General features: G+C 38.9%; 1 protein-coding gene across 6 annotated transcripts in view; it reads right to left on the bottom strand.

Moving 5' to 3' along the window:
* The window catches only part of RB1 (RB transcriptional corepressor 1), a 197836-nt gene that overhangs the window by 128059 nt on the left and 50321 nt on the right, over window positions 1-19456 (bottom strand). For 5 of the 6 annotated variants that reach the window (XM_054719807.1, XM_054719804.1, XM_008145568.3 and 2 more), the window contains 4 exons: window positions 19316-19435; window positions 5770-5808; window positions 4521-4588; window positions 950-1060 (listed from right to left, as the gene is read on the bottom strand). In XM_054719807.1, coding sequence (XP_054575782.1) covers window positions 950-1060; window positions 4521-4588; window positions 5770-5808; window positions 19316-19435 — 338 coding nt within the window. The remainder of the gene's footprint in view (window positions 1-949; window positions 1061-4520; window positions 4589-5769; window positions 5809-19315; window positions 19436-19456) is intronic. The other variant, XM_054719805.1, reaches the window with a different exon arrangement.

Raw genomic sequence — 19456 nt, forward strand, 5'->3', positions numbered from 1 at the left:
TTTCTCTCTCTCTCTGTTTTACATATGGTTTCTGCTAAATGACTGCCTTCTTTGTCAAACCATGTTCAACAAATTTTCAAAATTCTGCTTCAGACTTCATTTTCCCATGAAGTACTGTTCACACGGATTAATAAGGCTTCCGCTTTTCAGCCACTCAAAGACACTTTGAGACTTCTATATTTTGATCTGTCCTACATTATTTTAGTATTATTAATATTTTCATCATTTTAGGAGCCAAGGAATCAGGTCATCCTAAGTTAATTTTATATGTTTCTGTAATATAATAACTTTGAAATCCTACTCATGATGCCACCAGAGGAAGCAATTCCATTCTATGACAATATACTCATCTTTGCTTAATGATATCTAATTAATTAGCAACAGTTACTTTTAATTAAATACATTTCCCATCTCATCACCCACTGAAACAGATCAATACACTTCATATAACAAAAAAAAATTAGTCGCATAATCATTACAGCACTCAATCATAAAAATTTAATCTGTTCCTGTAGAATGGACAACTCTTTCCCATGCAGTTTCAATCATATCTATGTCTTGCCCCTTGATTTGCTCTTTATTGGGAATGCCCTCCCCGCAACTTACCACAACACTCAAATCCTAACTACTTTTTTCATTCAGTTCAAATGCCACCTCCTTTATATGGCCCTCCTTGCTCTTCCCCAGCTGGGAAAACTTTCTCATCTGCTGAACTTCCATAGTATTTGTTGTATTTTGGCCCAGACCACTTTCTACCATATACTCTAATTACTTGCTTACTTATCTTATCCCTCCTGCTATATCTTACACTATTTGAGGACACAGTCCATGTCTGATTTATTTATTATCTTAGCCTAGGGTCTAAAACCACTTTTTGGATGTATCAGACACTAATAAACAACTACTGAATGATGAAGTAGGAGGAGCACAAAATATTTAAAATACTTACTATACGGTTCTTTGAGCAATGCAGGAGGTGAGAGTTTGATAAAATAGTCAAGGACACATAGCATTAATTGAAATGAGATCACCAGGTCATCTTCCATTTGTAATATTTCCCCTGAATATAAAAAAGATTCACATTTTAAAGTAAAGTTAGAGATTGATATTTTTTTATTTTATTATTGATTTCAGGGGGAGAGAGAGAAACATTGATCTGAGAGAGATACACTGATCAGTTGCCTCCAGCCCAGAAGAGGAATCAAACCCACAACCTAGGTATGTGCCCTGACCAGGAATCAAACTCACAACCCTCTAGTGCACAAGACTACACTCTAACCAACTGAGCCACACTGGCTAGGGCAAGATTAAGATGCTTAAGTCAGGGAAAATTGTCAGTATGGATGTATCCACATACTCATTTATTCAATAGTCACTAGAGGCATGTTAAAGATTATTTTTTTATAAAAACTCAGTCAGATTTGACATATATAAAAATATAAAGTTATGAAATTATAAAGTAAAAGTTTATAATGAGAATTTTAAGTTTAGATATTATTATTAGTATTATTCAGTCCTTATGTCTAAATTACTTTGGTTTTTTGCTTTTTTAAACTTACTTCCAGTTTTGGTAAGAGCTAAAGAATGTATTCTGAAAATAATTTTGAAGTATGATATATGCTAATCTTTAATACTACTTATTTATGAATCCTCATATATTTTCACTTTTAAACCCCACCCAAAATATAATAACAAAAGCCATTAAGAAAAACAAAATTAGTGTATAATTGTAAAGTCATCTATAAATTATTTAGCACAAAACCCTGAAAGTTAATACAATAACTATACAAATACAGAACTGTGAAGAAATAAATGCATATAATAAATACCTGAGAAAAAAATTGTACAGCAATATAAAATACACAAATCATGATCAAATGTAGCTATAACATTTGATTATGGCTCTTTGTTGTACATTGTTTTTAAAAGAGAAGTTTGAAGAGGAACCAAGATGGTGGCATAGGTAAACACCTGTACTTGCTGCCTCTCACAACCACATCAAAATTACAAATAAAAGACCAAACAACTATCATCCAGAATCGTGGGAAAGCTGGCTGAGTGGAAGTTCTACAACTAAAGATTCTCTCTCATCATTGATGTTTCAATCTCTCTCTCCCTTTCCCTTCCTCTCTCTGAAATCAATACAAAAATATTTTTAAAAAAGACACATAGCATTCCAGATGAACTCTCCACTTTCTCCCCCTCCGACTAAAAGTCTAAAAAAGAAAAAAAAAAAAAAAAAAAAGCCTGCTCTCATAGCCTTTTGGAGGAAAACAAATCATAGATAAAATGCAAAGTGAGTAAAGGGAAATTTATTCACACCACATCAAAGAAAACAGAACATACGGTCAGGGTTGCCCACATGAAGTTCTAGTTACATGGGGGGAAAAGCACAGAGATTATGCAAACATATCACAGAAAAGAAGAAATATAATCACAACAGAGAAGGGGGGGAAATCAGATAGAAAACCCAATCTGAAAGATAATCTATCAGAAGAAAATGTCCTGAGTCCTTGAACTAACTTAAAAAACACATTTTATAAAAACAAGGAGCTAGACAACCTAAGAAAAACCTGAGAACCAAATAACACCATTACAAACATAGTTTAGCTCAAAACAGAAGGCTTGAGATAAAAATAGTCAATACATAAGAAAAACACCAGCTAAGGATCCTCAGAGGGAGCAGGGGTGGAGAAGGGAAGAAATCAACTGAAGAGCTTACTAGTATATGCATATATGCATAACCCATGGACACAGACAATAGTGGGGTGAAGGCCTGGGGAAGGGACAGGAGTGGGGAAGAGGGGACATCAATGTAATACTTTAAACAATAAAGATAAATTTAAAAAAAAGAAAAACACTGCCTGGCAGGCATGACTCCGTGGTTGAGCATCGACCTATGAACCAGAAGGTTCACAGCATGTACGGGAGGCAACCGATAAATGTTTCTCTCTCACATCTCTCTCTCTAAAATCAATAAACAGGGGGGTAAAGAGGAGAAATGGGAGATATGTGTAATACTATCAATAATAAAAAATACTTTTTAAAAAAATCAATAAACATATCCTCAGTAAGAATTTCAAAAAAAGATCATATAGATTTTGAGTGTGCATTTCCATGATATATGTTCTGTACATTGCAGTATGTGTCCACCACTCAAAGTCATATCATCTTCACCATATATTTGGTCCACTTTAACCTTTACTATCCCTCTACCCACTTCCCTCTGGCAGTCACCATACTGCTATCTATGTCCATGGCTTTCAGTTTTATATTCCACGTATGAATGAAATCATATGGTTCTTAGCTTTAGCTGACTTATTTCATTTAGCGTAACATTCTCAAGGTTCATCCAAGTGGTCACAAATGGCAGTATTTTATCTTTTCTATGGCTGAGTAGTATTCCATTGTATATATTTACATCTTCTTTATCCAACTATCTTTTGAAGGACAGTTGAGTTTTTTCCATTTCTTGGCCACCATGTCTTTGTCCCTTGTTAGAGATGTTGTTTGAAAATATCTTCTCCCAGTTGGTTGGTTGCATTTTGTTTTGTTGGTGGTTACTTTTGCTGTGCAGAAGCTTTCTAGTTTGATATAGTCCCATTCATTTATTTTTGCCTTTAATTCCCTTGCCTTCAGGGTCAAATCCATAGAATGTTCTTTAAAACCAAGGTATTAAGTTTAGTACCTATGTTTTCTTCTATGTAATTTATTGTTTCATATCTTATATTTAGGTCTTTGATCCATTTTAGTTTTTGTACTTGGTGACACACTGGAGTCTAGTTTCATTCTTTTGCATATGGCTCTCCAGTTTTCCCAGCACTATTTATTAAAGAGGCTTTCTTTCCTCTATAGTATGCTTTTGGCTCCTTGGTCAAAAATTATTTGCCCATATACATGTGGTTTTATTTCTGGGTTCTCAATTCTGTTCCATTGGTCTGAGTATAAGTTTTTTTGGCCCATACCATGCTGCTTTGATCAGTGTTGCTCTGTAGTATTTGATAGTGTGATACCTCCAGGTTTGTTATTTTTTTCTCAGGATTGCTTTGGTTATTCGGGGTCTTCTGTCATTCCATACAAATCTGATATTTTGTTCTATTTGTTTAAAAAATGTCATTGGGATTTTGATGGGTATTACATTGCTTTGGGAAACCCCATAATTTTAATGATGATTATTTTTGGATGGGTTTTGGGCAACTTTTCTGTTTTTCTTTGCATTTTGTTGTATTATTTGAATTCTTTTAAGTACACATCATTTTTATAAAATCAGTAAGATTATTCTTTAAAAATTAGAAAGAAAAGAGGAGTGGATATTAGAAATGAAATGAGATATTTCCAATGTTGATTCAATATTAGAATTACAAGGACTTGCTAATAGTTAACAAGCCACAGAAAGAATTGTAGTTAATAGGGAGAGGAGGGAGGCAACATTAAATTGAATAAAACTTTGAGCTTAGTCCAAAAGTTTAATCAATTATTACATCTGAAACATTATCATGTAACAAACATAATGACTTTACCTTTAGCTAGTAAAAATGTGATCCAAGAAACTTTCAGCACCAACACAGAATTTATTTCAGTAGATATCCTAGTAAGCAATCAGAAAGGAGAAAAAAATTTTTACTATAGCTTCTATCTATACCTGATTCCCTCCCACACACACTTTTTAAAATGCAGACTTGATTACATAATAGAATACAGTCTATTTTAAATGCACAATTTGCACTTGAACTAACTACTTTGTCTCAGTTAGTGTTTATACCAAGGTAATAATGTGCCCTAAAATAGTAGTAAACATTTTATTTACAAAATTTAATTATGCACAGGAAATAGTATACTATACTGTACTTAGTTTCCAGTTACTTAATAGTTTTCTGCTTTGTTATCTAATGAAAATCAACATAGTAAGCAGAAAAATAGAGGTTTGGGTTATTCTAGTTCACTGATTCATTCACTTGTTGGAATTAACAAGTGAAGTTAATAATGAATAGAGTTAATAAATATACAACTTTCCTTTGTATTTATCATCTTCAATACTACTACTTGAATGGGGCAGAAAATCTCATATACTACTCATTCTTTTTCCAAAGAAAAACTCTATAGAGATCTTACATGGGTATACTGTTTCAACATGTGTTATAGGTTAAAAAATAATTTGGAAATTTTAATATAGGTGTTCATACTTATTTTTTACACAAAAATTATGTGCCTGGCCCTGGCCAGGTAGCTCAGTTGGTTGAAGCATGATCCAGTACACCAAAAGGTACAGGTTCAATTCTAAGTCATGGTACATATCTAGATTGTGGGTTCGACCCCCTAGTCAGGGCATGTATGGGAGGCAGCCAATCGATGTTTCTCTCTAACATTGATGCTTCTCTCTCTCTCTCTCTCTCTTCTTTCCCCTCTAAAATCAATAAAAATATATCCTAGGGTGAGGATTTTAAAAAAGAATATGCCTGTAATAGAACCTCAATAAAGATTGAGTCAATGAACGTGCAGTTTTCCCAGAGTTGATGATACATTGCACTGAAACAACTTCCACTTCATTAGTTCCCCCGTATAGTAAAAGGCAAGTATTTCGTATGATTTTTCTTTATGAGAAGATAAATAATCTGTTGGGCTTAGAACTATAACCTTACTTTATGAAGAAGCATGCTATAATCAATCAAACTACCCCTGACATTATCAACATATTTGGAATCACTCCAGAAAGATCTTTCTTAAAAAAAAAAAAAAAAAGTGAAAAATAACATGCACTGAACTACTTACAAACTGCTTGGTTGCGTCAAATATATAAGTTCACATGTCCTGAAGGGAAAAAATAATTATATTAACATTATGGCTTTTTATAAAGTTACTTTGTAATATTTTTCATAATTTAAAAATAGATTTTATCAGGCTTTATTAATCTTATTTAAGAAGTATATGTTTTAAAAACAAAAATATCATAGTATTATAAAACAAAGTTAAAGTATATTTTTCCATCTATGGCATTTCACACACATCATGGTAATATCTAATTACAAAAGGATTGGACTTCAAATGTGCATCTGTAACTCATCTGTACATTTTTAATTGAATCTTGATCTTGATAGAATCCCAGATCAGGTCATAAAAACCTATTTAACGAATAGTCTCACTAAAATAACACAATTGAAAAGTACAATAAAACCTACTTTTTTAGGACAATGACTTCCAGAATGGCAAAATAAGGATCTTCATAGAACTGTTTCTAGTGTCATAACTATAACTGGTAAAAATTATTTATTCAAAAACATTTAAAGTCTCTGGAAATTTTCCTAAGGTTATACAAAGCAAAAATAGAAACATTTCTTCAAGAAAATTTACTAATTCTTGGTAAGAACAATGATAGTCTGTGGAATTTAAAGAAAAACTCACTTCTTCCTCCTCTCTATCCCAGCATTACAAAGCTCTAACGTGGGCAGGTGCAGCCAAGACACAAGGCTCCCTCTCTCCTGAGCTCCCAGCCTAGGACCATCTCTCTGGGAAGCGCAAGACACCAGCACTTTTCATACCCCATGCGAGACAAACTGAGCGGTCTGGGGCTCCCTTCCTCCCTGGACAAAGATCCAGGAAGAGCAGATCAAGATCACTGGGGCCCTGACTTCCCTTACTCCAGTTAGCTGATATGACAGCAGTTCCAACCAGTAAAGGCAATCTGAGAAGACAAGGGATTGTAGCCCCTTCTTAGCACCACACTCTTAAAGCAGAGGTGTCACTCAAAAAAGTGGACACTATTCCCACTCTCATCTCCTGAGTAGCGGCACAAAAGTGTTGTCCAGGGGAGAGATAGGCCTTAAGAACAGAGAGATCTGAAGCTCTCTCCAAGGGAATTAACTTCAATTAATATCAAATAAAGAGACATAAGTCATTGGAACAGAGTGTAGAAACAATCAAGGCTAAAAGCCCTGTTGAAAACAACGGAGATTTTGGTGGTAAGCAAGTAAGAGAAAGCTGGTAGCTATGTGAGAGCAACAACCTAAATCCTAGACCATCTAAGACAGAACCAGGGTGAAAGCTAAGAAAAGCTCTCCTGAGGTTAGAACAAACCTAAAGACTGGATTCAAAGATTACTCTTGCAAAGGGAACCAAATTTAAATGGATCAGACTAATACCGTTTTAATTAACCTAATTATTAATAACAGGAAAGGAGCAAAGGGAAGGCCAGACATTATAAGCAATCTTCCCGCAATACTTGCTTGTCAGTCACTCCTTGGAACAAAGGTCATTGGCTGGAATGTGAGTGGCCACTGTAAGCTCCAGATAATTTGAAATATTTAATCCACTAAACAATATTTAATATTTAATCCCCTTGTGCTTTCAGAACCCTTAGGACTCCTGTTACTTCGGGAGCGCTCTCCAGCGTTCTCCCATATGGCCCACAGCCATGTGGACTCACACACACAATGGACTAAAGGACTGCAACTTGCCCGATGCTGTATTGGACCTGGCTCCAACATGGAAACGAAACTCTGGGCATTGGCTTTGCTTCTAGCTTTACTGAAACCCCAGCTATACTTCTTCTATGACTGAACTAAGGGAAAGGGAACTTTAGAAATCCAGGAATGTAATTCCATGAAAATAAAGCTTTGTCCTATATCTCATCCACTCATGAGGGCCTCCAGAAATACTTATTCCTACAACCCCACTAACCCCATTTCCCCAAGAACCCCACTTCCACCAATACCCAGGGCATTGTCAAAAAATAAAGCAATCAGTAATCCATGGAAAGTAAAAGCCAGGTGCAATAGCAACCAAGGCAGTTAGATTAACAAGAGAGATCAGAGGAAAAGATCATCAAAGAGAACCCCACTAAAACCACTATCACCTCAGAGTGACTGTACCCATGCCCATGGCTACATGGAGGAGCAGTATCAGAAGCTATACACTCTGGGATAAACAGGCTTCACTGAACTCTTACAGCTAAGTCACTAGACAAATAAACAAGAAAAGAATAACAACAGCAAGCCCCAGGATTGAGGAGAATCTATCCAGAGTTACCAAAATGTTATCAAAAATGCCAGTTTGCAAAAATAAGTATGAAAGTGTGAACTCTACATAAGGAAAAAAGCAGGCAACAGAAACTGCATTTAAAAAACCCAGGTGTCAGACTTAACAAAGACTTCAAAGCTGCTTTTATAAATATGTTTGAAGAACTAAAGGAAACCAGGCTTAAAGGAGAAAGAAATATATGCTGACAATGTCCCATCCCACAGAAAATACCAATAAAGAGACATAAGTTATTTAAAAATAACCAAATGGAAATTTGAGTTGAAAGGTACAATAACCTAAATGAGAGATTCACTAGAGGAACTCAACAATAGATCCGAGTTGGCAGAAGAATAGCTAAACTTGAAGATAGAGTTAAAGAGATTAAGTAGTTTGAAGAACAAAGAGAAAAAGACAAAATGAAGAGGCTCACAGAAATGTGGGACACCAAAAAATATACCAATAAATAGGGTATTGGGAGTACTAGAAGGGGAGGAGGAGAGTGAGGGGAAGCAGAAATAATATTTAAAGAAGTAATGGCTGAAATTTTCCCAAATCTGATGAAAAACATTACTCTATATATCAAAAAACAACAACACTAATTCCAAGTAGGATGAATATAAAGAGATCTACACCCAGATGTATCAAAGTAAAAACGATGGAAGACAAAGAGAAAATCTTGAAAGCAGCCAAAGAAAAATGTTCCAACATGAACAGCTATCTTCTCATTAGAAACAATGACCATCAGAAGGCAGTGGAATTACATATTCAAAGTGCTGAAGGAAAAAATAGTCAAACAGGAATCATATATCTGCCAAAATTACATCTCAAAAGGGAAATTGAAAGAAAGGCATTCCCAAACAACAGGAAATGTATAGAGTAGATTCACCTTACAAAAAAATACTTAATAAGTTCTTCAAGGTGAAAACTAGTGACCCAAGATAGTAATTCACATCAACATGAAAAAATAAAAAGCACTGGTAAAGGTAATTATCTATAATAATAAAAGCATAATATGCTAATTAGATTAGACAGCCGAATGACCTTCTGGACGTCATTCCGGACATCCTTCTGGATGAAGCTGCATGGTGGGACCAAGGCAGAGGCAGTTAGGGGTGATCAGGCAGGCAGGCGAGCAGTTAGGGGTGATCAGGCAGACAGGCAGAGGCAGTTAGGGGCATTGAGGCAGGCAGACGAGTGGTTAGGGGCGATCAGGCAGGCAGGCGAGCAGTTAGGGGCGATCAGGCAGGCAGGCAGAGTGGTTAGGGGCGATCAGGCAGGCAGGCAGGTGAGCAGTTAGGAGCCAGTGGTCCTGAATTGCTAGAGGGATGTCCGACTGCCGGTTTAGGGATCAATAGGGATCAGGTCTAAACCGGTAGTCGGACACCCTCTAGCAATTCAGGACCACTGGCTCCTAACTGCTCACCTGCCTGTAGTCGGACATCCCCTGAGGGGTCCCGGATAGCAAGAGGGTACAGGCCAGGCTGAGGGACTCCGCCCCCCCATCTAATTCCAGAATATTTCTATCACCCCATAAAGAAACTCAATACGTAACAGCCCTTACTCCCCACTCCCTTCACTTCCCACTCCCTTCACTTCCCAGAATGTAATATCTTCCCTATATTCTTATAGTGAAGATAATTACATTCTGTATATATCTGTGCTATCAAATATGGTAGTCACAAGCACCTATGAATAATGCACACCTGAAATGTGACTAGTCCAAATGAAGTTGTGCTGTAAATGTAAATTACACACTAAAGTATTAACAAATACTTAGAGAAAAAATGTAAAATATCTCTTTAATAACTTTTATATTGGCTTTGTATTTTCTTAATGAAATGTAATTCACATAACATAAAATTCACTATTTTAGTCTATAAATTCAATAATTTTTATTATATTCACTTTTTTAGACAACCATCACCACTATCTAATTCCAAAACATTTCTATCACCCCATAAAGAAACTCAATACGTAACAGCCCTTACTCCCCACTCTCTTCACTTCCCACTCCCTGGCAATCACTAATCTACTTTCTGTCTCTATGGATATGTTTATTTAGACATTTCATCTGATGGACTATATGGCCTTTTGTGTCTAGCTTTTTTCACTCAGCTTAATGTTTTCGAGGTTCATTTATGTTATAGCATGCAACAGTATTGTATTCCCTTTTATCAATGAACAATATTCCGTCATATGGATATATCATATTTTGTTTATCCATTCATTAGTTGATAAGACATTTGGGTTTTCACTTTTCGGCTATTGTGAATAATGCTATGGACTTTTGTGTACATTTTTTGTGTGAATGATACATGCTGAAATGAGACATTTTAAGATATGTGGGTTAAATAAAATGTTAAAATTAATTGCACTTGTTCCCTTTTACTTTTTTGTCATGTAGGTATTAGAACATTTAAAATGCATGCCTAGCACTGTATTTCTTTTTTTAAGTACATTTTTATATTTTTTATTATTTTTTAATAGATTTTTATTGATTTCAGAGAGGAAAGGAGAAGGGGAGAGAGATAGAAACATCAATGATGTGAGAGAGAATCACTGATCAGCTGCCTCCTGCATGCCCCCCAACTGGGGATCAAGCCCACAACCCTTAATCAGAATCGAACCAGGGACCTTTTGGTCTGCAGGACGATACTCTATCCACTGAGCCAAACTAGTTAGGGCCCTTGCACTGTATTTCTATGGGACAGCACTAATATAGCTAAAAATAGCTTTAAAAAACTACTGTTTATAAAGCCCTTAGCATGTTCTAGGAGACAAGATAACCAGTAACACTATCTTAGTTAATTCTACATTACCCTAAAAAGAAAGCATTATTAGCTATATTTTACAGATTGAAAATGAGGTTTAGAAAAGTTAAGTATTTTCCCTAACCCACACAGTTGTAAAAGAAAAAATTAATATTCATACCTGGATCTGTTTAGCTTTTCTAAAGTTATAATCACTACAGCCTGTTGCCAAATCTATATATATAAAAGCCTAATATGCAAATTGTCCCCTCGGGAGTTTAACCAAGAGACCGGGAGTTCGATCGCTTGCTATGACATGCGCTGACCACCAGGGGGTGATGTGGAATGAAGGAAAGCCCCGGCTGGCACCCAGCAGCAGGAAGGCCCAGATCAGCTCTGATCGCTGGCCAGGCCTAGGGACCCTACCCGTGTACGATTTTCGGGCACCAGGCCTCTAGTATGTACATAAAGTATAACCTTAAATAAACAGGTTTTGATATCACAGTTAAACTTCACAACTGCTCTTCAGAAAACAGTACAAATAAAATTTTAAAACCCTGCCAGTCCACTTCAAGGCCAGTAAACACTGGATTATCTCATGTAACCAGTAAATAAAAATTGTAATCCCTTTTAGAAAGACCTGAGTGACCTTGTAAGGCCAAATATGACTATATTAATCCTCAGTGAACCTCATAAGGCCAAATATGACTATATTACTCCCTTGCTTAAACTCAATGACTCCCCATCATCTGCAGGAGAAAGTCTAATTCACTATCAATCTGATCCCTTCCTACCTTTCAGCCTCTAGAAATATTAAACTACATTATGGTACTGCTTTGGCTTTGTACACATACTAATCACTCTGCCTAGGATGCTCAGTCCCAGTTCCTACACATTTTGTTTGGTGAGTTTCTGTTTATCCTTTAAACCCTATTCAGATATTGCCTTCTATAAGTTTTTCCTAATCAAAAGCAGCCCACAATCACCTTCAACATATACAATATTTTGCTCATTATATAATTTCTACTTCTTAGATATAATCCTCTACAATAGAGCATCATATGCATTATTATACATTTTATTACAAAATATATTTATTTACTGTAAGCTTCTTTTTAAAATATGTTTTTATTGATTTTATTTTTATTTTATTTTTAGAGAGGAAGGGAAAGGGAAATATAGAAACAATGATGAGAAACATTTATCGGCCGCCTCCTGCACACACCCTATTGGGGATTGAGCCTGCAATCCAGGCATGTGCCCTGACCAGTAATCAAACCAGTGATTGCTTAGTGCAAGCATTTCAAACTTGACAAGACACTACACAATGGGAAAAAAACACACAAATGTATTCACAACACCGATAACCCCAATATAAGTGACCACCAGAAAAAAGAGAATTAGAAAAGAGAAAAGAGAGCAAAAATGATATTCGCTATATTGGTTCAGTATAGAGGAGGTAGAAAGAGAATGAGTGGATAAGAAGAAAGAAAAAAATTTTAAAAAGAAAAAGAAATTTAAAAATAAGGTAAAATAAAATAAATAAATAAAAATAGAATGAAGAAAAAATAATGCAGAAAAAAACAAAATAAAGAAAAAAAATTGAATAAAAAATAAAAAAATAAAAATGTGAAGTGTCATTTATTTCAGCTGAGTTTTAATGCTCCATGGGGGCTGGTTTAATATCCCACTCTTCTGTTCTGTCTACCACTTCTCAGTTTCCTGTTAAGTAGTCAGCACGTTGAAGTTCCAAGAGATCCACTGCTTTTCTGTCTGTCTATCTCCACAGCCTTGACTGCAAGCAGGCATAACCAATCGGCCCATTGTCAATTTTAATCTCTGTTTCTGACAGGGATATAGGTAGGGAGGGTACTGTATGGCTTTCTGGGCCTGAACAGCTCTATTCAAATCAGTTCCTGAGAGCTCTTCGGGGCTATTTAGATTTTTTATGTCCTTTGTACTGCTCTGGGTATAGTCTGGGTGTGGCTGTATTAGCTTCCTTGAGGCTGCTTGGAGGGGCTGGCTCTTCAGGAGAAAAATGGCAGCTTAGGTCCAGAGAAGTTAGGAATGTCCCAGTGCCAGACTCCTGGTCACCTCTCCCTGACCTGCTCACCTCCACAGCCTCTCTCCAGAATCCTCAAGTCTGCACCTCCACCTGCACCTCAGCCACGAGTGAGTGTTTGTATTTGAAAGGTCCTATGAGCTGAGTTTAGCAAATTAAAGCAAAGAGCAAACAGGCAAAACAACTGCGCAAATGCTAGTTTCTCTCTCCCTGGCACCGCGGGGCTTGGGCAGTTCTTCAGGCCATCCCTCTGGGCCCAGCCTCTCGTGGCTGTGGACTTAGATCTAGAATCCCCTGACACCAGCAGCCCTGGGGACTTCCTTTCTACAGTTGAATGTTACGCCTGTCCCCAAGGGACACGGACTTGGTGCCATGCAGCTTCCTTCTGACCCTCTCTGCTTGGTGGTCTCGTGATTCTCTCCAGCCCAGATCCCCGATCCTACTGTTCTCCAGGTGTCCTCTGCCCTTCCCGGCTGCAAACTGTCTCACCAGCTGTGTCTATTTAGCCAATTCCAGGTGTACGTTATTTGATTTAGATGCTCCTTCTCTCTGCTCTGGGATAAGGCTTGGGATATGTCTGCCTATTTGGCCACCATTTCCCCCCTTCTGTAAGCTTCTTAATGATCACAGTGTCATATGATTTTGTATCCCCAGCACCTAACATATAGCCAGGTACTAAGAGGTACTTAGTTAATGCTTATTATAGTTTCCTAATTTATTTGCAATAAAACAGCTGACCGCCTAAAATTTCTTAAAGTATATTCCACAAAACACTAGTTCCAGAATATTTTAATTGATGTTTAATACATATAAACATATATTAGCAACCTAATAAATTTAGAAAAGACCTAACTCTAGAGATTCAACAAATTTTATTATACAGAACTTCTAAGAAACTTGGGTTGCCAATGTCAATTGTGATTCTTTAAGGGGGGGCATATGGTATGCAGATTTTCACAAATATGGCCAGAATTTTGTTTAAAATAACTAAGATTCATGGAAAAGGTTACTATGTTTATGCCAGCAACTGGACTCAACATTGTCTATGCCAATAGTTGCCAACCTTTCAAACCTCATGGACCACCAGTGGTCCACGAACCACCAGTTGGCGACTGCTGGTCTATGCATTACCTCATTTAATACACTTAAAAAACCTAACAGTCCCTGGCTGGGTTGCTCAGTTGGTTAAAGCACTGTCGCAATACACCAAGGTTGCAGGTTCAATCACTGGTCAGGGCACATGCAAGAAACAACCAATGAATATATCAATAAGTGGAACAAATCAATATCTCTCTCTCCCTGTCTCTCTCTCTGCATCCCTCCACTTCCTCTCTCTCTCTCTAAAATCAATCAATAATAGAGATAGAGATAGAGATAGAGATAGAGATAGAGATAGAGATATATAGATATAGATATAAAAGCTTAACAGAATAGGCACTATTATGAACTCAACTGACACATTAGGAAACTAACCAGTAAAGTTAGATAATTCACGTGTCCAAGATCACACAATATATGTTGGAGTCCAGATTAGAATCCAAATCTGTCTGACTCAAAAAATTCATTCTCTTCAACATTAAGCTCTAGTGGGGCCTCCCATTTTTGGTAGGGCATCAAACCAGACTACTACTTTAAAGAAAATTCTTTGTGAACTCTGACCTTGTGTCCTATTTACTAACCTGAAATAATGAGTGTTTACACTGGCCTAAAGGGACTGGGAGGTAGGAAGAACCTAAAAACTTCAGAAATGTTAGTATCATATTACATTTTCTAACTTTCTATTCTAACTCTCCCTTAGTTTCTAAGAGAATCGTAAGTATAACACATCACTAGGAGGTGAAGGAAAGAGGCAAACACAAACAAATATCGAAGAAGATTTCTAATGTCATAAAGCAGAGCAAAACCTAAAAATATCCAGTTAAAATTATTACAGCAGGACACAAATAAAACAGAACTGTACTTCAAATCATTCTCACTAAAATTCTGTATCTAGAAAGAGTCTGATGATTATTTCTGGTACCAGATTTTGAGGTACCAGTCTTTACAGAATAGATTTTTTTAAATATTAGCATTGAGAGTTTTTGCCTAATTTTTTTATACAGGTAATAAATATGTAAGTGACTTACACAAAGCCTCAGTTAACATTTCGGTACACTTCTTTCCAGTCATTTCATTCAATGCATTAGTGTCTGGGTTTCTTCCTTCTGAAGTTACAGTATACTAGAGGCCTGATACATGAAATTAGTGCAAGAGTAGGCCTTCCTTCCCCTGGCTGCCAGCACCAGCTTTCCTCTGACACCTGGGACCCGGACTTCCCTCTGGCCGCCGACAGGCACCCAGGACCCGGACTTCCCTCCGGCCCCAGTTTCGTCCGGAAGGATGTCTGGAATGATGTCCGTTCTAATTAGCATACTACCCTTTTATTATTATAGGTCCTGCTTTATTTATTTAACATTAGAAGACTTTTTTCCACATTAACATTAATCCTCATCAAATCTTAATTTATATTTATAATATAACTAGAGGCCCAGTGCATGACTGAATCATGCACGTGTAGGGTCCCCTACACGCTTTCGCTTTTCGCGGTGGAGCTGGGTGCCTGTCCGCTGGTGCACCAGGCCTTTCAGAAGCCTCCAGCTCGGCGGAGGCTTCTGAAAGGCCTGGTGCCGGAGCAGACAGGCACCCAGCTCCCCCACTTTTGATGGTCCACGGCCGCTGAGGGGGGCTACCCTGCTGTTGAGAGGCGCAGCTGGGTGTCCGCGCAGACCCCCTCAGCGGCCGCGGATCTGGCCGTTGAGAGGCGCAGGGGGTGGGAGTCCCGTGGGAGTCCCGCCCCCTGCGCCTCTCAACAGCAGGGTAGCCCCCCTCAGTGGCAGCGGATCCCTGCCTCTCAATGGCCAGATAGGCCAGCCCGAGTCCCGCACCCTAGCCTCCCGCCGCCCAATCGTGGGCGAAGCAGAGTGATGGTAATTTACATGTTACTCTATTATTAGATAGGATATACTTAGATTATATTTCTAATATTTTATTGTTTATTTCAGTTGTGCATCAACAGGTTGTTGCAAATTTTTCAGTGGTATAAATAATCTATACATATAAAGAGGTAATATGCTAATTGCCATTTTGGTGTCCCAGTAATGACCAATTTGCATATTGATGCGTGCACAGCAGGAGGGCAGCCTGAGCCAAGTTCCTGGGGGTCTGAAGAGAGAGCCTGACAAGAGCCCGGACTGCAAAGAAGGAAGAGGAAGCAGACACGGGGAGCTCTTCCAATCCCCCTGCACTCAGCCCCTGCACCCCTGAGGGACAGATGGACACCCTATCCAAGCCCCCACACCCCTGGGAGGATGGGAAGGCTGACCAGATGGGGAGAAGACCCAGCCTCAGGGGTAGCTGCAGCCCACCCCTCTGACTCCCGATCTCTTCCCCCGCCACCCCTGTCAGGGGCGCCCATAACAATAGCATGCCAGCGACCACCCAAAGGCACCCGGGGCCCGCAGCCTGCTGCTGCTGGGCCCCCTCCGCTGGGGCTGGGCACACCTCTCCTCCCTACAACTCCAGACCCGGGTGGTGGCAGGCCTGAGAGGCCCCCCAGGGTCAGACCCTTCCCCCTCCCCCGACCCCAACAGCAGCAGGTCTCTGCAGCTGAAGCACGTTGAACCTGGCTGGGGGCGTGACTAAACCCACCCTCCTAGCCCACCTGGCTCCGCCCTGGCCCGGCCCCCACCCTGGTCCAGGAGATTGGAGCCCTGCCCTGAGCAGGTATAGCTGCGAAACAGCCATGTACAATTTGAAGAATGGCACCAAGCGGGAAGGTTTGACAGTTAGTCCCCCTTCAGCCTCGCCACCCTCCTAACGCCCCCCCTAACTCCCTGCCCCCCACCAGTGCCTCCAGGGACATCCACCGCTATAGGGCTGCTGGCCAGAGCCCACCCCTTCAAGGCCTGCGGAACCCTATGCAAAGCTTCCATAGCTACAGTCTCAGGAAACAATCATGCTCTCCTCCCCTAATCAGCACCTGCTACCTGTGAGGGTACCCGTGGGAAGTTGGGAGCGAGCAGGCTGGCAGAGGGGCAGTTGGAGGTGATCAGGCCAGCAGGGGGAGGCAGTTGGGGCAACCAGGTCGGCAGGGGGGGCAGTTGGAAGTGATCAGGCTGGCAGGCAGAGCGGTTAGGGTCATCAAGCAGGCAGGCAGGTGAGTGGTTAGGAGCCAGCAGTCCCAAATTGTGAGAGGAATGTCCCTGAGGGATCGGGCCTAAATCGGCAGTCGGACATCCCCCGAGGGGTCCCAGATTGGTGAGGGTGCAGGCCAGGCTAAGGGACACCCTCCCCCGCCCCCCCGCCCCCGTGCACAAATTTCGTGCATAGGGCCACTAGTATTGTGATAAAAATTTATAAAGCTTTCTTGTATTTAGGATAATATTCTTAGGATAAGCTCCAAGATATGAGATAAAAGTTTGTAAACAAATTTAAGGGACAGAAAAGCATTTAGAAAGTCCCTATTAGGTTAAAAAAAGCCAAGATAAAAATCATATATACAATATGATCTACTCTATGTAAAACAATATCCAAAGGAAAGAAATAGTATCTCCAGTGTTAAAGGTTTGGGTCATTCATATTTTCTTATTTATGCCCTTCTGTGTTTTCCAAGTATTCGACAATTCACATTCCTTAGGCAAATTAGTTATTTTTTAAGAATTAAAAAACATTTTTATTTTTTTCCCTTTTTTCCTGTGCAAAGAGCTTCTACTCTACACAAAAAAAGCCAAAAGAAAATAATGATGACCAATGCTATCATATTACAATTAAAAAACAGGAACAAGAAAAATTTCTTCAAAAAGCCCTAGGCCACCCTAGCCAGTTTTGCTCAGTGGTAATAGCATCAGCCTGCAGACCAAAAGGTCTCGGGTTTGATTCCAGGTCAAGGGCACATACCTTGGTTGCAGGTTCAATCCCTGGCTCCTCATGCAGGAGGCAACCATTTGATGTCTCTCTCTCTCTCACATAGATATTTCTTTCTCTCTCTCTCTCTCTCTCTCTCTCTCTCTCTCTCTCTCTCTCTCCCTTCCTCCCTCCTTCCCTCCTTCCCTCCTTCCCTCCCTCTCTCTCCCCTCCCCCCTGCTTCTCCCTTCCACTCTTTCTGAAAATCAATGGAAAAAATATCCTTAGGTGAGGATTTTTTAAAAAGCCCTAGGCCAATCTTCCAGTTTTCTTTCCACTTTTCTCATTCACCATCACACCTCTGAAGTTGAGCTGACATACCAACCAAAAAGAAAAGGAAAAATGAAAATATCCTTTTGAGAAGATGTTTCTTTTCAACTCTTATCTCCATACTCATTCTCTCGCTTAATAAGGACACATCTTTTTTCCCTTCTCCTCTTACAACTGCTTATTTAGCTAAAACATTAACTTTCACATTCTTTTTTTAATATATTTTATTGATTTTTACAGAGAGGAAGAGAGAGGGATAGAGAGGGATAGAGAGTTAGAAACATCGATGAGAGAGAATCATCGATCAGCTGCCTCCTGCACATCCCCCTACTGGGGATGTGCCCGCAACCAAAGTACATGCCCTTGACCGGAATCGAACCTGGGACCTTTCAGTCCGCAGGCCGACGCTCTATCCACTGAGCCAAACCGGTTTTGGCACTTTCATATTCTTTTACCCAAATAAAATGAGCCCCAAAATGAACATAGTAATAGGCACATGCCGAATTAAGGACTGTAATACTAGGAGTGCAGACTTGGATGAAAAGTACTAGTATATTAAAAACTTAACCTAAGTTTATCTGAATTTCATCTTTTTCCTAGTTGAACAAAAAGTCTTCTAAACCACCATTGGGAATACAATCATGGCTTGGTAGTATAGATTACATATACCTTCCAACACCAATATGTTTTCTCTTTCTAAATTAAATAACATCATTAAGAAGAAGTTTAAATTTAAGTCACTCTTCCACTCAAAACTATAAGTCTTCTCACAGAGAAGGCTAAACTGGAAACTAAGCTTAAAGTTTGGTAAAACAAATGGAAACATGAAAATATAGAAAAACAATTAATTTTAGAGGAAACATTCAGAATGCATATAATTGGATAAATTAAAAAGCGAAGAATTAATAAGAAAACTTATAGCAAAGGGAACAAGTCTAAGGGGTAATACCTAATAACTTTGCCTGGCTGGTGTGGCTCAGTAGCTGAGCACTGACCTATGAACCAGGAGGTCACAGTTCGATCACTGGTCAGGGCACATGCCCAGGTTTTGGGCTCGATCCCCAGTAAGGGGCGTGCAGGAGAAGGCCAATCAATGATTCTCATCATTGATGCTTCTATTTTTCTCTCCTTCTCCCTTCCTCTCTGAAATCAATAAAAATATATTTTAAAAAAGATACCTAGTAACTTTACTAAATATGTAATAGTTCCCAGATGGAATCTAACCATGAAAAATGATATAAAAAACCAGGGTATAATCCTAATAAAATTTTTACTTTACCTTTCTAATTTGCTGTAGAGTGCATACAATACATTATACTTCTTCAACAGTCTTGACATAGCATTATCAACTTTGGTACTGGTATCAATTTCTTTTAGTAAGTAAAAAAATTTACAGACACTACAAAGGAAAGAATAGAAA

This window comes from Eptesicus fuscus, chromosome 8 (assembly GCF_027574615.1).
Source record: "Eptesicus fuscus isolate TK198812 chromosome 8, DD_ASM_mEF_20220401, whole genome shotgun sequence".
In the NCBI taxonomy this organism is placed as follows: domain Eukaryota; kingdom Metazoa; phylum Chordata; class Mammalia; order Chiroptera; family Vespertilionidae; genus Eptesicus; species Eptesicus fuscus.